The sequence below is a fragment of the Zootoca vivipara genome, chromosome 1 (assembly GCF_963506605.1).
Source record: "Zootoca vivipara chromosome 1, rZooViv1.1, whole genome shotgun sequence".
Lineage (NCBI taxonomy): Eukaryota > Metazoa > Chordata > Lepidosauria > Squamata > Lacertidae > Zootoca > Zootoca vivipara.
In genome coordinates, this window is record NC_083276.1 from 82489497 (window position 1) to 82507013 (window position 17517).

General features: G+C 40.9%; 3 protein-coding genes across 3 annotated transcripts; all 3 read left to right on the forward strand.

Moving 5' to 3' along the window:
• Nucleotides 1-945, forward strand: LOC118081018 (olfactory receptor 5AR1-like). Its single transcript, XM_035107154.2, has one exon. The coding sequence runs from the start codon at nt 4-6 to the stop codon at nt 943-945; it is 942 nt and encodes a 313-aa protein (XP_034963045.1). The 5' UTR covers nt 1-3.
• Nucleotides 946-5812: 4867 nt separating this feature from the next.
• On the forward strand, nt 5813-8797 carry LOC118090100 (olfactory receptor 5AR1-like). Its single transcript, XM_060277586.1, has 2 exons — nt 5813-5827; nt 7862-8797. Exons 1-2 carry the CDS (start codon nt 5813-5815, stop codon nt 8795-8797), a joined length of 951 nt encoding a protein of 316 aa, XP_060133569.1.
• Nucleotides 8798-16034: 7237 nt separating this feature from the next.
• On the forward strand, nt 16035-16979 carry LOC118081082 (olfactory receptor 5AR1-like). Its single transcript, XM_035107280.2, has one exon. The coding sequence runs from the start codon at nt 16035-16037 to the stop codon at nt 16977-16979; it is 945 nt and encodes a 314-aa protein (XP_034963171.2).
• Nucleotides 16980-17517: the final 538 nt, after the last annotated feature.

Here is a 17517-nt window from a genome sequence, read left to right on the forward strand (position 1 = left end):
TAAATGGAAGAGGGAAACTTCACAATTACTGAGTTTGTTTTGCTGGGATTCACGGAAAATCGGAGTATGCAGTTTCTTCTCTTCATAGTGTTCTTACTGGTTTACTTGCTCATCTTGGTGGGGAACATTGGCATGGTGACATTAATCAGGATTGACTCCAGGCTCCACACTCCCATGTATTTTTTCCTGAGCAACCTGTCACTCTTGGATATTGGTTACTCCACTGTCATTGCTCCCAGGACACTGATGACACTGGTAGCAAAAAGCAAAACCATTTCCTTCACTGGCTGTGCCCTGCAGTTTTTCTTCTTCTGCATTGCAGTATCCTGTGAATGCTTCCTGCTGGGTGCAATGGCGTATGACCGCTTCATCGCTATTTGCAAGCCACTGTTGTATACTGTCATCATGTCCAAAAAGCTCTGTTATCTGCTCGTGGCTGTTTCGTATCTAACAAGTTGTGTAAATGCAGCGGTCCAGACTTCATTTATATTTAGTTTGTCCTTTTGCAGATCCAACATCATCAACCATTTCTTCTGCGATGTACCCCCTATCCTAAAGCTCTCATGTTCAGATACAGGAGTCATTGATATAATTCATTTTAGCTTCTCCACGGCAATCGCATTAGTAACGATCCTGACCATACTGATCTCTTACATATACATACTTGTTGCCGTCCTTCGGATGAACTCGGCTGAGGGCAGACGTAAAGCCTTCTCTACCTGTGCCTCCCACCTTACAGCTCTCACTATATTCTATGGGACAGCCGTTTTTATGTACTCGCGGCCCAGTTCAAAATATTCTGTGGAACAGGACAAAATAATCTCTGTGTTTTATACCCTTGTAATACCAATGCTGAATCCACTCATCTACAGTCTGAGAAATAAGGAGGTCAAAGAGGCTTTCAAAAGGCTGCTTGGGGGAAAGGCTATCACTCAGAGCCATTAAACTTCAAGGTAAGAGGCCTTATTTCATCCTTAACTGCAATGTCCATATTACTAAGTTTTGTCTAGATTTTGGGTTTGGTCCTGGCTGCTTACTTTAAGGTAAGCTGCTTTGAACTCAGAGAGCCTTTTTTTCTGCATAGAGATGTTCTGTACTTTCCCATGTATAACTTTTCCATGTATAACACACACACACACACCCCAGTTGTATCAATACCTATCCTGGGTATTCTGGTGTCTTACAGTTACATACTTGTCACCATCCTTCAGATCAGCCGAGGGCAGACGTAAAGCCTTCTCCACCTGTGCCTCCCACCTTACAGCCGTCACCGTTTTCTATGGCACAGTTGCTTTCATGTACTTACGGCCCAGTTCAAAATATTCTGTGGAGCAGGACAAAATCATCTCCGTGTTTTACACCCTTGCAATACCTATGCTGAATCCACTCATCTACAGCCTGAGAAACAAGGAGGTAAAGGAGGCTTTCAAAAGAATGGTCCGGGGAAAGATTATCTCTCAGAGACAATAAGCTTCATTATCAAAAGCATGGTTCTGTATCTTTCTGTACCCTTTATTTCATTTTCCATTTTTTATTTTTTCCCCTCTAGAATGGGTTACATTCAGACTTAGTCTACAATCCTTTACATACTCCCATTTCTGAGAATGGGATTGTTCCGTTTTTTATGTGTAGTTAGGTCCCATTGAAGTGTGACTTGGGTCTCTCGGTTTTTATTGGAATGAAGTGCAACTAATTCTGCCTGTTTCCAAGCAAACTATTACAATTTCAGGTTTACAGGCTATTGATTTACTGAAACACAGAGGAACTCAAATGCCCGTTCTCTGACAACAAGGGAAAGAATGAGAACTGGGCACCACCCCATTGAATGACAACAGAAAGTACACTATTTAACCTGGAGTGGATGAAAATCCCTGGCCTTCCAGAGGTTGCTGGATTACACTTCCCATCATCCAAGACCATTGTCCATTTTGGTGCCCAGGAACATCTGGAGGGCCACGGGTTCCCATGCCTGCTCTAGTAGATGCTGGGAGCTTCTGACACAGGTATGATGAAGGTGCACATGTTGCACACATTGGCCGGTGCATCATTCTCTGTTACTGCAAGGGTTAATATAAGCTATTTGTGACAAGGGAACTATGTGTATGGCATGGCTCTCATTACCCCTCCTCAGACCAGGAATTGTTGTTTTAATGCTCATTTTCTTGGTGAGGATGAGATAGTTAATCTGAGTCTGCGTACCTTCTTCAGAGGATGCTTAATGTGCTGCAGTAGTGATACCTGGGCAAGACAGTCACACCATTCACTGAGAGACATGGAGAAGTGTTTTGACTGTGAGTGAATGCCACATTCCTGGCAGCCAATTATGTTGCCCCTTCACAGTAGGGTCTAGCGAGGGAGCCTGGGTGAGGCACCATTGCTCTTCTAGCATTCCAACATAGCTAACTGCTGGCACTTGCAGAAAGAGAAAGGGGTGGGACAAGGGTGCCAAACTATACATTTTCTATGGTTCACTGCTGTATATATTTATTCTGGTATTAATCTTTATCTTAAATGTGACCTGGAAGGTATGAGTAAATATCCAGAACTCCTAATAGTTAATGTAAATATCAGCGCACTCATCTGCTGTTACAATCAAAATTATATTGTAATGAAAAAACCTGTTTTGCTTAGACAGTAGGCTCATCCTCCAAAAGTAATGGTTTAGGGGGAAAATATAACCATGGAGGCCATGCTCTTTCAACTTCAGACTGGACGAGCTATACAAAATAGAAAACAGAAAGGAACTTTTGGAAATACAGTAATTTATGGTGGAAAGGAATAAATATGTTATAATGCTCATTCCAAGAAGACCCCTCCCCTACTCTTCGAGTTACATTGGCTCAAAATACTAGTTAAACCACAGATTTCCATGGTTGGGTAGCTCACACACTTCAAGGGGGCCACCTTTTTGCCCAACATTCTCAAGGGCCAGCTTCGCTCTTTGCTGAACTGCAGGCCTAGGATTTGGCGAGTGAGCTGCTGTAGCCTTGTTGGCAAAGGATATTAATGGGAAGAGCTTAAATCGCATATGGAAAGCACACATCTCTGATCCCAGACTTCAGTTCCACTTTCTTCAGGAAAACTATACCCCCTCCCTTTTTCTCTTTACTTTTAAAGTGTGACTCTGTGGCAAATTTCTGTACCTGCTAATCAGGCTTGAGGTAGTTTGGGATGCTCTTAAGATCAAGGAGCAACTGTCCTGGAGGATTTGCTACCTATTGATATCTATATAATCAGGGTGTCTGAAGCATCACCCATATATTCTGTCTTTGTCATTTCACATAATAAAAAGAATAAAGATTCTGCTTTCATTATTCTACATTCTTATTGAGAATAAGGCTTAAGGTAGAAAAAACATGTTCTTAATGGAAACAAACATTGACTCCAACAACATATTGTGAACTTGTAAAGGGAAGATGTGGTTGGTGGGCATGCATGCAGGTTCAGATGTACGCTTCGTAACATAGGAATCTGAGCCCGGAGAAGAATATGGCCACAGAGTGAACCTGATGCTCCTGCCATGATGTGCTGCACCAAACCAGCTCCTTGCACTGTGCACCTGCCCCCTCCCTCTCCTAGCAACCATCTGTGTCAGGAACTTGGGAGTGAAAATGTGCCCCACCCATTCCATCTCAATGGCCATACTGATTGCCACAGTGAAACTCAGCAGTTTCTGGTCAAAAAGATTGGGCTTGTTTTTGAAATGTTTCGAATCCCTTCAAAACCTCTTTGACCAGAAATGATAGTGGAAAGGGGGGTGACAAATGTAGGTGTCATGAACATTGACAACTCTGTTCAACCACTGGAGTTTCATGTGGAAAAATTATCTCCAATCTCAAAGTTCCCAATGGCTGATGGTCATTGATGCCCCTTTTATGTTTTAGTTCCGCTCAACATTTGAACTGAAGCTAGTCCTGACCTGTGTGTGTGTGTGTGTGTGTGCGTGCGTGCACACACACACACACACACACACACACACACACATGAAGGGGCGTAGGAAGGGGGCGGGGCAGTCCGCCCTGGATGACATCATGGAGGGGATGACAAATGATCAAGGAACAATTACTGCCCTACTAGGGCAGTTCATTAAAAACTTTTTTAAAAAAATGCCTGCTCCAACGGTCTTATCTTACTACACTAGGGATTATATGGCTATGTATGAAATTTCATGCATTTCAGTTAATATCTTGACCCTGTTTACTTGGCCATTTTCCTATGTCGTGAAGGCTGAAAATTCAATTCAGTGGAGCAGGGTCAAGATATTATCTGATATGCATAGAATTTCAGATATAGCTATATAATGCCGAGTTTAGCAAGATAAGAAGTTTTTTATGGACCGCACTACTGCCCTACCCTCTGCTGGGCTTCCCTCCCCCACCTCCAGTCTCCATTGTTGTGTCATTATCCATTGTGTGTCCTGGCTGACGGGAAAAACAGAAGAAGGATGGCCATCAGTCAGGGATGTTCTAATTGTTAAAAATTATCTTTTCCCCACCTCCAGTCTTTGTTGTTGTGTTTCCTGGCTAAGGGGAAAAACAGAAGGCGGATGGCCATCGGTCAGGGGTGGTCTAGTTGAGATTCCTGCATTGCCCCAGGGGTTTAGCTAGATGACCCTCAGGGGTCCCTTCCAACTCTATAGTTCTCTGGTGCAGGCTTGTGCAGAGTTGTAGGTACAAGTTGGATGCAAGAGGTGTATAGGATTGCAGCCCATCTTATGCACCGTCAGCTCAGGATTAAGTCCTACTGATCATGATGAGACTAGATTGCTGCTGTGCAGTCCTGTTTTTTTAATAAATGTTTTCCTTTTCAGATAACACAGAGCATGGTGAAATCACAATAAACAAAACCTCCCCTTCAGTAGTTTCAAGCACCACTACAGGTTCCACATAATATATGTACTGCATTGTTTACTGTGACAGCACCTGCACTTTGGAACTCTCCACCTATTGCAACAAAGCACATGCTTTTGCTAGACTATTTTTGGGCACCTGCTAAAAACATTCTTCTTTAGGCAAGCATACCTAGATGCTTAGGAAGTTGAAGTAATTTTAATTTTAATATTTTAGCTTTTGTATGCTTTAAGGTAGGATTGTTAATTTTTCTTGATTTTACTACTGTTTTCGGTGTTTTCGGTTATTTTTTGGTAAACCACTTTGCAGGTTTTTAAAAATAAATTTTATTAAATAAATAAGCAATAAATATAAATAAAATAACACAACTCCATCCTGTAGATTTAAGTATCTGTCCACAGTCGCCTACTTGTTATCAGAAGCCCAGAATCCACATTCCTTTGTAAGAAAATATGAAATAATGTAAAACCATTTTTTGCAGGCAAAAATAAAAAATAAAAATCAATGTTGGGGTGGGGGTGACAAGAAAGTTTCCGCACCGGGTACCACCTGACCTTCCTACGTGTGTGTGTGTGTGTGTGTGTGTGTGTGTGTGTTGGAAATGTTTGCAAATGCAAGTTGTTCCACTGGAAGCTCACACTTCACATTTTCAATATGAATCAGCATGCCATATACTGTACTTGAAGAGCCTATTCTTGCGAAAGGCATACTACAAATTTCCCATGAGAAATAGCTTTGCATAGTTGAGTTGGCAAGATTTGGACCAGGCTGTCTTACAAGTTTATCAACAAACGTAATCTGACAGAAAATAGAGAGATGTAATCAATGAAGATTCCCATTGAATTGTGGGTTGAATAGAGAGGAAACATGTCTGCTTGAAACCAATTAAAGAGGAAGAATGGAAAGAACGAATTCCCAAATAGCGTGTTCTCAGATGATTATGTTGAGAGTATCTTAATGATATGGGCTTCACCCATGTGTTTCAGAGATTTGGCTTCTAGCTGATGCTAAACCAACTATAAAATGAAAGATTCTATCTACAAGTGTTGTTTTGGTGCTCTAGGAATGACATCCATCCTCTTCAGAGGTAAGGTGAGATAGGCTATGTTAAGTAACCTGATAGACTCTCAAAGTGCTTGTGAATTTTTACATCTAGCAGTCAGATCTAGCAACAGCTCAGGTTCTCTGGAGGCAAATCAACAACCTGGAATTTATTTTGGTTTTCTTTTGACAAAAGACTGATTTATTTTCTGCAGAAGATGTAGCCTGCTAGTTGCCTGCAACTGTAAGCAGCAGCAGATCATAGAGATCTGCAAAAATGCAAAATAAAAAAATTCCTTCAGTAGCACCTTAATTTTTTTAATTTTTTTATTTTGCTTCAACTCAGACCAACACGGCTACCTACCTGTAACTAGAACTATGCAAAAATGCAGATTGCATTGTTTCTGTGTTGACTTGTTGTAGAAAACATAGTCATGTGCAGCTGAAAGACAGCTTACATACTGCATAACAAATAGGAAATATTGGGCAAGAGGTTTTATAAAAATGTTACTGTTAGCTTACACAGTTCCAAAGGAAGGAGTATGTCCCTCCATAGTTGTTGTTGTTGTTGTTGTTGCCTTTGGGAAGAAGGGGATGTATGAGAGCTTTTTCACATAGGTTTTGAAGCATGTACTCCCCTTTTCCAATAGTAGCAATCACCTTGGTAGGCAGACGAGAAACCTTTAGAATCTTACATGTTGGAAGGGCATTATGGTGTAAAGTAACAACACCACCCAAAGCACATCTTTGTGCCTTCACATCTCAGCCTGCTGTCAATAAGTGAACAGCAAGGACAATCAAAATTCCACTTCATGAAGACCAGATAGTACCAGGTAGCTAAAGCATTTTGCTCAAGATACCTAAGTAGCTGGACCTTGGTGTGAAAGATTTTCCCATATTGGTAGAATGTGGATCTGTATTGAAAATAAATCACCACACGCCCCCTCCAAGAGGTGGGCAAGGGTTGCGATACCACACAAAGCTTAGTTCAGTGATGGCCAAAGATCACTGGTCCTGTTAGCTAGGGATGGTGGGAGTTGTAGTCCCAAAACAGCTGGAGGGCCAAGTTTGGCCATCACTGGCTTAGTTCCATTAATTATTTTGTTTTTGTGGGAGTGTGGAGTCAAAAGTCAAAGTTCATTTTCAGACTTTTGTGACATAATCTAGTTCCATAAAATGAAAGGAATGTCGCCAATAATATCAACAGAAGGTGGAAAAATCTATGCTTGTAGTTTGTGAGGCTTATTCATTCCTACAGTGTTCCCCTATGAGAAATTGTTGGCATAATTGTGGTGATTCGTTTTAAGGTAGTGTGGTAGTCATCCAGCTGCAGGCATTCTTTTGGGTTGCATCCCATCACTGTATCACCACCCCTTGCATGTTGGAGGGAAATGTCTGCAGTGAGACGTCTTCTGTATGCATGTAGTCCCCATACATGATTAGAACTTTGCACAGAGTTCTAAATGATGCAAGCAAGCCACACACATGGAGCAGATTCCTCCCTGGAAATCTTTCTCCTCCAATGTGTGGAAGACAGTAAGACAAGGCAACACAACACAGAATTATTTCATAGGTTCATGGTCAAACTTTTTAAAAGCACATGATCAGGGAGGGGGCCTCTGGTATGTTCATATTAGCAGCTCTCCACAGGGTAATTTCTCATGACATATTTGCATAGTGTTGCTCACATCAGAGAGAGTGCAGGGATTTCTTCAACCAACACGCATGACTTTTTTTGTTTCCCTGACCCTCACACACTATTTCATGAAGCTGTCATTTGTCTGTACTAGACAGTTGCAGTGGAATGGTTCCACTCCTCTTTCAAGACTTAAAAATGTGACTTCCTGAGGCTTTTTGGTGGTGATGGACATAGCACTCACTGTAATATCTAGTTTGGATCTAATACTATTTTATCACTGTTCTCCTATTTTTATTTGCAGAAGATAGCACACCTTACATAAATGGGAGAGGGAAACATTACCACAATGACTGAATTTGTTTTGCTGGGATTCACGGATAACCAGAATCTGCAGGTCCTTCTCTTTGCTGTGTTCTTCCTGATTTACATGGTGATCTTGGTGGGCAACCTTGGCATGATAACATTAATCACAATTGACTCCAGGCTCCACACTCCCATGTATTTTTTCCTGAGCAACCTGTCCATCTTAGATATTGGTTACTCCACTGTCATCGCTCCCAGGACACTGATGACCTTCATAGCAGAAAGCAAAACAATTTCCTTCACTGGCTGTGCCCTGCAGTTTTTCTTCTTCTGCATTGCTGTATCCTGTGAGTGCTGCCTGCTGGGTGCAATGGCATATGACCGCTTCATTGCAATCTGCAACCCACTGTTGTATACTGCTCTCATGTCCAGGAAGCTCTGTAATTTACTTGTGACTGGTTCATATTTAATGGGTTGTGTGAATGCAGCAGTTCAGACTTCCTTTATATTTAATTTATCGTTTTGTAGATCCAACATCATCAACCATTTCTTCTGTGATGTGGTCCCTATTCTAAGGCTCTCCTGTTCAGATACAAGAGCCATTGATATAATTCACTTTACCTTCTCAACAGCAATCGTATCCATAACTATCCTGGCCATTCTTGTCTCTTACACATACATACTAGTTGCCATCCTTCGGATCAACTCAGCCGAGGGCAGACGTAAAGCCTTCTCCACCTGTGCCTCCCACCTTACAGCCGTCACCATTTTCTATGGCACAGTTGCTTTCATGTACCTACGGCCCAGTTCAAAATATTCAATGGAACAGGACAAGATCATCTCCGTGTTTTACACCCTTGCAATACCTATGCTGAATCCACTCATCTACAGCCTGAGAAACAAGGAGGTAAAGGAGGCTTTCAAAAGAATGGTTCGGGGAAAGATTATCTCTCAGAGACATTAACGTTCAAAACAATAAATCCAATCCTACAGTTTACTTCATCCTTTATTGCAAAGTCTGTATTTCTATTATTTCCCTTCCAATGAGTCAGATCCAGGCTAAATGAGTCAGATCCAGGCCAATGAGTCAGATCCAGGCTACACCACTACACTTCTATTCTTAATTTGAGTAGTTCACATGAAACTCCACAGGGTTTATTTCTCAGCAGGCACCTATAAATTAATGTACAGAACAATGCAATTGAAATGTGTGTGAGTTCTAAGAGATAGGTATGGATCAGTAACATTTTTGTTTGAGTGCATAAACTATGGTGGTCATGCCCAGTAAGGAGACTGAAGAGAGTATTCCCATCTCTCTCCCCAAAATAGGCTGCCCTCGCACCTCTTATCACAATGTTTAGACGTTATTATTCATTGGCTTTCCCCCCACTACTGTCTCATGTCATAATGCCTGGGGGTGGTGGAATGGTATGTGCACTTATACAGGGATAAATGAATGAAAAAGGTTTGCCTGGAACTGCCTGTCATTTACTCATAATGTGGTATTAGAGTGGCCTGGCTTGGCCTTTAATGGTGGCCTTTAATGATGTTCATCTCTTTATTAGCGTTGCTGCACAAACATTTTTACTATTATGTTTTATTCTGTGTTATGAATTTTAAATGTTTAATGAGCTGTTTGTCTTCTAGTATGTTGTAAGTCACTTTTCCAGAAGTTTTGTAAAAGGCAATGAACATATATTAATAATAAATAAATAAATAAATAAATAAATAAATTTTAGCAACCGAAAAAATTGAATCCTTTGTTCCCATGTCTATTTAGGTACACACATAGCCTCTTTACTTTAGTTTTTCACCTCATTTAACTAAGCCATTTCCATTTGGCTTGGCGGTGGATTAGTGAACATTCAGTGAACACTCACTCGAAACATTTTAGAGGTTCAGTCATTCTGATGTTACCTCATCTGTCACAGGAGGGGTTGAAAAGCATGACCATTATCTATTTGCATGTATTAATAAGAGGACTTTTTTCACATGGAATTTACTGGAACTCAGTTCTGGCACCTCTCAGGTGGACGCCATTGCCATTATAAAAGAAGAAGGGGGTGTTAATTTTTAGTTCCAAAAGAGTTCCTATTTTTCTGGGAAAATAGCACTGATTAATAATGTAATTTTTTAAAAAGCAATTCACCATATACAATGGGCTCATTCCTCAGCAAGACATTTTTCAGCGGCGAAGCCTATGCCCGCACTAACCAGGGCAGGCGCGCTCCCAGGGGGGCGGGGATGGAGGGTGCCCCCCCCAGGCACGGGATAGCTGCTCAGGTGCATGGAGCTGTGGGCCACCCACGGGGGTGGAGCGAGCCACCAATGGCGGACATTTGGCGTGCTGCATGCCCGTGACTCCCAAATGTCACCCCCCTCAGCGAAGACATCCAGGGTGGTCCACCCCCACTGCACCCCCCTTCCTCCACCCCTGGCATTATTGCCATATATTTGGCATGTGTCCATTTCCAGCTTCACATGGTGCCACTAAGAAATAACGTATCTCCAACAATCTCTGCCTGGTAGTGCGTCATTGATTCTGAATAGCTGGATATAGAAAAAAAACTCAGAATGAGCTTGATGAAATAAAAAGCTATTCACTGCTTACCCAAATCTTGCAAGAGAGCTAGTCAGCTCTATGGAATGGTGATCTACAACCTGTGTGCCACAGTAGAAAAGGCCCTGTTTTGTGTCCCAACTAATCAGGTTTATGAACATGTTGAGGCAGATTAGTAGAGCCTAAGAATTTGATCACAATGTCAGAAAGAAGTTTTGAAAAGAGGCTACCAAGCAGATTTCCTTCCATCGCCCATTGAACAACACTCTTGCTGTGAAAGCTATGCACTTTAGTTCTCTGCAAGGAATGTTGTTATTTCCTAACATGTTGTTGTTTAGTCATTTAGTCATTTAGTCATTTAGTCATTTCCGACTCTTCGTGACCCCATGGACCATAGCACGCCAGGCACTCCTGTCTTCCTAACATGTACTCAATGCAAACAGTAACATAAATTGCTTTGCAATATTTCATTCATGGCAAAGGCAGGTGTACACTAAGACACTGCAAACCTAATTGTGTAAGGCCCATTGAATGGGCCAGAAGTAAGGCCCATTGAATTCAGTTGGATTTATTTCCAGGTAAATAGATTTAAGATTGTTCATTTGGATTTTATTACTGCTCCTCGGTTCAAGTCCTGGTCTCTTTATCAAAGTGGATATAACCATCTGCCCATTTTTGACCACCATAGATATTCACTTTTAAATTTAAATTGATTTCCCTGCCCCCTGACATTTTCTTGACATAGATAGTACCTACTCGATGCCTGAGTGAGGGCAATTCAACAGCATAACAACTTTATACTGAACTGTGAGATTCTAATCCCACGTACCCAGGAGTGACCTGCACTCTTAATGTAGCAGCTCAGCCCCACCAAGTGAGCTGTTCTGGATGGCTCTGTCTAACAGCCAGCATGTTGCAAACATCTTTTGATCCTGCTGGTCCAATGACTTTGTTCGTATCGTAAACTGGTGTTAATAGCTTTGGGAATGTGCAACAAACTTACTCTAAAACAAGATAAAGGAAAGTAACTAGTGAAGATTCCTACTGAATTGTGGGCTGAATGGAGAGGGGAAACTTTTGTTAGAAACTAATTAAAGATGAATAGTAGAAAGTACTATAAAAGGAAATTCCCAGGCTGTATGTCCTCAGGTGAGTATGCAGAGATGTCATGCAGAGTGTTTTAATTCAAGTGTTTCAGGAATTTGGTTTCTAGGTGACAGCAAAACAACCATAAAATGAACATTTCTCTCTACATCCCTTATTCTAGGGCTCTAGGATCGAGATTGATCATCTTCACAAGTAAGGTTCCTTACAATACATTTCCTAGCCAGATATATAGTAATCCAAAATTCCTGTTAATCTGCCCACTAGCAGTTAATATTTATCAACAGTGCATTTCTCTGGAAGCAAATTTATAATCTAAGCATTGAGGGGAGGGTGTTCTTGCTTGGTTACAGTAGCCCTGCATTCTATCGCTTTTGCACTGATCCAGCAAACAGGTTTATGTGCAAATGAAGGACATCAACATACTGCAGAGGAATTAATTCTTTATCTACTGCAGCAACCTCACAACTATAAAATTAGCCTTTCTATCAATATGCCTAACTTTGGGGCTTTAGGAATGACATCTGTCCTCTTTCACAGGTAAGACTCCTAAGTTGATTTATTCTCAGAGTGCTTGGGATATTTTATTTTTGGCAGCCAGATGATATCTATGAACAGTTCCATTCTCTGAAAGCAAGGAAATTATTTGGAATTTAGCTTGGTTTATTTTCACAGAAGTTGGGGAGGTTGACTTCTTATGACACTGCACAAGATCTTTCCTGCAAGTTGTGTGTGATTGTAATAAGAAATCCAGAAATGGAAATTTAAAATCATCAGATAAGCTGCTTATTTGCATAATGTTTTTGGTCTGGCACTGCAGCTGAATTCAGATTGAATTTAAGAAACACATTACCATATCTGGACATCGAAGGGAGCAAGTTAACACTCAGTTGCAAAATTTTTGCATCTTTCAATCCAACAAACATGTTTATGAGTAAATGGAAGATAGCTTGCCTGCTGCAGGGCAATTTACATTGTACCTTGGTTTTCAAAAAGAATCCATTTGACTCCCGGAACCATTTAAAAAGCAAAGTGTAGCTTCTGATTGGCTGCAGGACACTTCCTGCAGCCAATTGGAAGCCATGAAAGCTGTGCCAGATGTTTGGCTTCCAGAAATTGTTCGAAAACCGGAACACTCACTTCTGGGTTTTGATCATTTGGAAGCCAATTTGTTTGGGAGCCGTTTGAGATCCAAGGTAGGATGGTACTTCATTATTTGCCACACCAGCCTCACAAATGAATATGAGGAACACCGGGGGAACAGCATACTACAGAACATAGACCCAATTCTGCCTTGTTTTTAGATTCTGTTGACCCAAGTTGCAGCAAGATTTGAATAGTGCATTCTTGTTTTAAAAGGGAAAAGATGGGGGAAAGATGCAGTAACCTTATGGGGGAGTGAGGAGGTTTGCTGCAGTGGCATAGCAAGAAGTTGTCAGCACTTGAAGGATGTTTTAAAAATAAAATAATAGGTGGCACTTGACTCCAGTCAAGCTGGCCAAAATTTATAAGAAAAAAGACAAAAGATGCTGGGAATGCATGGTGGAGGAAGGGGATACTTACCATATGTGGTGGCAGTGTAAAATAGTAAAACCATTCTGGGAACAAATATATAACAATTTAAAAAGGCTGTTAAAATACACATTCCCAAAAAACCAGAGTTATTTCTATTGGGTTTGATGGGGAAGGAAATTAAAAAGGAGGACCTTAGAATATTTATGTACGCAACCACAGCGGCCAGAATACTGCTGGCACAGAAATGGAAAACGCCAGACATTCCAACTGTGAACGAATGGAGGGTGAAAATGGTAGAATACATAGAATTGGCCATGATGACTGGAAGAGTGAGAGAACGAAAAGACCAGAAATCTCAAAAAAGAATGGAATAAATTTAGAGAATATCTGAAAACATATTGTAAACCAACAATAACACTAATTGGCCTGACATAATACCTACAATTGGTTAAATTAAAGGGATATAACAGAGATAAAGGCAAAAGAGAAAACGTACAGAAATAATGAAATGAGCAGGAAAGTGAGGAGGTGAAAATTAAAAAAAAACCAGACGTGAAGGGAGGAGGAAGCTAAGTTCGGCAGAACTGATAAAATAAGACGTGGAAAAAGAAGTTGATATCGAAGGATGTGGGGTAGGGGAAGTTGTAGTATCCGTTGTATTTTTACTATGTTTTTGATGTATTGTATATAATGATTAATTGTACTTAACTGTATATAAAAATGTTTAATTGTTTATGTTTGGAAACTTAATAAAAATTATATGTAAAAAAATATAATAATAATAATAATAATAGGTATTAGGTGCAGCAAATGGTGCTGGTTTTGGCAAGTAAGTGGTGGCAGTGGTCACTAGTGATGTAACAGTAGCCAGTGGGAGCCAATGGCCAGCACAAGAGCTTTCTACAAAACCTGAATGAAGGCTGAAAGAGGCTAGGTCAGGCATCCAGAAACTTCGGCCCTCCAGATGTTTTGGACTACAATTCCCATCTTCCCTGACCACTGGTCCTGTTAGCTAGGAATCATGGGAGTTGTAGGCCAAAACATCTGGAGGGCCGCAGTTTGGGGATGCCTGGGCTAGGTGTTTGATAACCAAACCTCTCCTGGCAACTTGACACAAGCAGACTGCAGTGATGGGGAAGAATCCCAATTTACATACAGGGCCCTTGGGGCAAGAGCCAGAGAAGAATTTAGGAGTGCTCATATCTTCTTTTCCACCAACATTAGGAGTTTCTGAAGTGTTTAGATTGGAGGAGGAAGCGGTAAGCATCTCATTGACATTCTTCTCTAGCGGCAAAGTGTGTGGAGGGCCCTCAGGGGTGGCTGCCGTGGGTGCAAAATTGTTAGAGGTGCAAAATTTCAACACCCTGTGTTACCTCAGTACTGCTGTGCGCTTCCGTCGGTGGGCTCCCTTGAAAATGGCCTCCCCATGTCAAAAAGGAAGTGATCTCTCCAGACAATGGAACGACTCTTCTTTTCTTTTCTAATCTATGTGGCTGTGTGAGGTTTGAAGAAAATCTAAGGAAGTGTAAGGTTGGTCTATTACAAAAATGATACCCTGTGTGAATTATTATTTTTTTATTAAGGATTTTCTTGGTTTACAGAAATATGTGCAATGTCTCTCGTAACATTTTTACAGATCGGTTTTATTTATTGAGACATTGGGAGGGAAAGGGGGGAAAGAGATAGATGGGGGAAAGGTGGATAGGGGTGGGTTTGGGTGATTATGCTTCTATTTTACTTAATATATGTAATATACCCTGTGTGAATTGATCTGGGATGCTATGATGGTGATGGAGATGAAGCAGGAAGGGCGGGTAAAGGGTATGAAAGCCTACCATATGTGGTGGCAATGTAAAATTATTAAGAAAGCCTGGGAAGTGATATATAAAGATTTGAAGAAAATGTTGAAAATGACTTTGGAAGGTACAGGACTTAATGGATATACCATGCAAAAGACTTTGTTCCTGCATCTGAGAATGGATGCCAGGGCAAGACCAGCCCATCCTATAAGGAAGAAGCCACCGCCAAAGAAGACGAAGGAGATTGGCAAAACAAACTAATAAACTATAACTGGACACACCAGACAATTTCTTTTCTCTCTCCTTTTCTTCAAAAAAGGGAGAAATGTTCAGGAATAATCATCAAGCTTTGTGTATTGGTTTCTACACTAGTTGAACTTTAAAAAGGTCACTTGTAATAATATGTATAAGGTTTTAAAATTGGATAGTTAAGAGTATAAGATTCTGTAGACGTGTATAAATAAGTATAGAAAATGGAACCAGGAAGGGGAGTTGGAGGGAAGTCAATTAAGAAGTATGATTTTGATTGTGGTGTTTATTATTATTATTATTATTATTATGATATTATAAAATTAATAAATTGTATCAAAAAAGAAAATGGCTTCCGCATGTGAAAAAGGAATAAGTTGGTAGGATTGCAAGAAGCTTTGTAAGTTATAAAAAAGGAAAGTCATTGTAATTTGGATTTTAGTGTAAAAATCATTTTAAATCAATGATTGATAAGTGAAGTATAGATATTGGAGATAAATGTTAGAAAATCATAAGAAGGGTTTAATGGAAGTCAAGGCTTGAGAAAGCCAAAGGGATAAAATATGGAAAAGAAGGAGATGAATATGATTACTGTATCTGTATTGTTAAAAATTTATAAAATATTATATGGCAAAAAAGGAAGTGACCTCTCCAGACAATGGAATGACTTTGCTTATCTCTGTGGCTGTGATCTCCTGGGTGACGCAGATGCTGTTAGGCAGTTGAATGTGCATGCATACTCCGTCCATTTCCCTTTCTCCCCACCTCCCTTCCCCATGTGGCCACGGGTACTGGCAACCCATGCTACACCACTGCTCCTTGCCACATAAATGTAGGGCCTCTTGAAACTACTTTTGGTTGTTGTTTTCACCAAGTCAGTGGATGTGTTGCAATGTGTAACATCTAGTGTAGAGCTAATACTATTTCAACCCCCCCCCATATTTCTATTTAACAGGAGAACACAACTTGTGACAATGTCAGAAGGAAATCTCACCACAATTACTGAATTTGTTTTGCTTGGATTCACAGATAACCAGAGTCTGCAGCTTACTCTCTTCATGTTGTTCTTACTGATTTACTTGTTGATCCTGGTGGGGAATATTGGCATGGTAACATTAATCAGGATTGACTCCCGCCTCCATACTCCCATGTATTTTTTCCTCAGCAACCTGTCACTCTTGGATATTGGTTACTCCACTGTCATTGCTCCCAGGACACTGATGACCTTCGTAGCAGAAAGCAAAACCATTTCCTTCACTGGCTGTGCCCTGCAGTTTTTCTTCTTCTGCATTGCTGTATCCTGTGAGTGCTGCCTGCTGGGTGTGATGGCATACGACCGCTTCATTGCAATCTGCAACCCACTGCTGTATACTGCTATTATGTCCAGAAAGCTCTGTAAACTGCTTGTGGCTGGTTCCTATCTGACAGGTTGTGTGAATGCAGTGGTCCAGACTTCCATTATATTTAATTTGTCCTTCTGTAGATCCAACATCATCAACCACTTCTTCTGTGATGTGCCCCCTATCCTAAAGCTGTCCTGCTCAGACACAGCAGTCATTGATATTATTCATTTCATCTTCTCAACAGCAATTGTATTGCTAACTATATTGGCCATTTCTGTCTCTTACGCATACGTACTTATTGCCATCCTTCGGATCAACTCAGCTGAGGGCAGACAGAAAGCCTTCTCCACCTGTGCCTCCCACCTTACGGCTGTCACCATATTCTATGCAACAGGAGCTTTCATGTATGTCCGGCCCAATTCAAAATATTCCGTAGAGCAGGACAAAATCATCTCTGTCTTTTACACTCTTGCAATACCTATGCTGAATCCACTCATCTATAGTCTGAGAAACAAGGAGGTAAAAGAGGCTTTCAAAAGGCTGGTTGGAGGAAAGGTGGACTCTCAGAGATATTAATCGTCATAATAATAAATACAATCCTATATCTTACTTCATTCCTTATTGCAGAGTTGTTGTTGTTGTCGTTGTTGTCGTTGTTGTCGTTGTTGTCGTTGTTGTCGTTGTCATCGTCGTCATCATCATTATGGGCAACAAATGGTGACCAACGTACATTAGAGGATTCTATTCCTATGACACTGCTCTGGCAACAATCATTATAGCTATGACTTTTGGGGGGGGGATGCTTGACCAGAGTCTGGGCTCCACCTTCAGTGGGTAAGTAATATGCTGAGGCAACACTAACACAACAATCAATGGTCTACTACATGGTGCAGTGCCTGGACTTGAATAAATGTCACATTTCCTACATTTCCTACAACAGACAGTGCCAATGGTCCTCGTATGTTTCAGATAGGGGTCAACACATGTTGACCACTCAAACTCCATTGAACAGGGAGCCGCAACCAATCCTCACTTTCATGTTAGTGTGTGATGAGCATGTTTTCAAAAGCATGTTGTTTCCCACTTTCCATTTTGAGTATTGCTCAGCAAACTG

What these genes read in the sequence shown, in the direction of transcription:
- LOC118081018 (XM_035107154.2), top strand. Translation starts at nt 4, where the DNA reads ATGGAAGAGGGAAACTTCACAATTACTGAGTTTGTTTTGCTGGGATTC.
- LOC118081082 (XM_035107280.2), top strand. Translation starts at nt 16,035, where the DNA reads ATGTCAGAAGGAAATCTCACCACAATTACTGAATTTGTTTTGCTTGGA.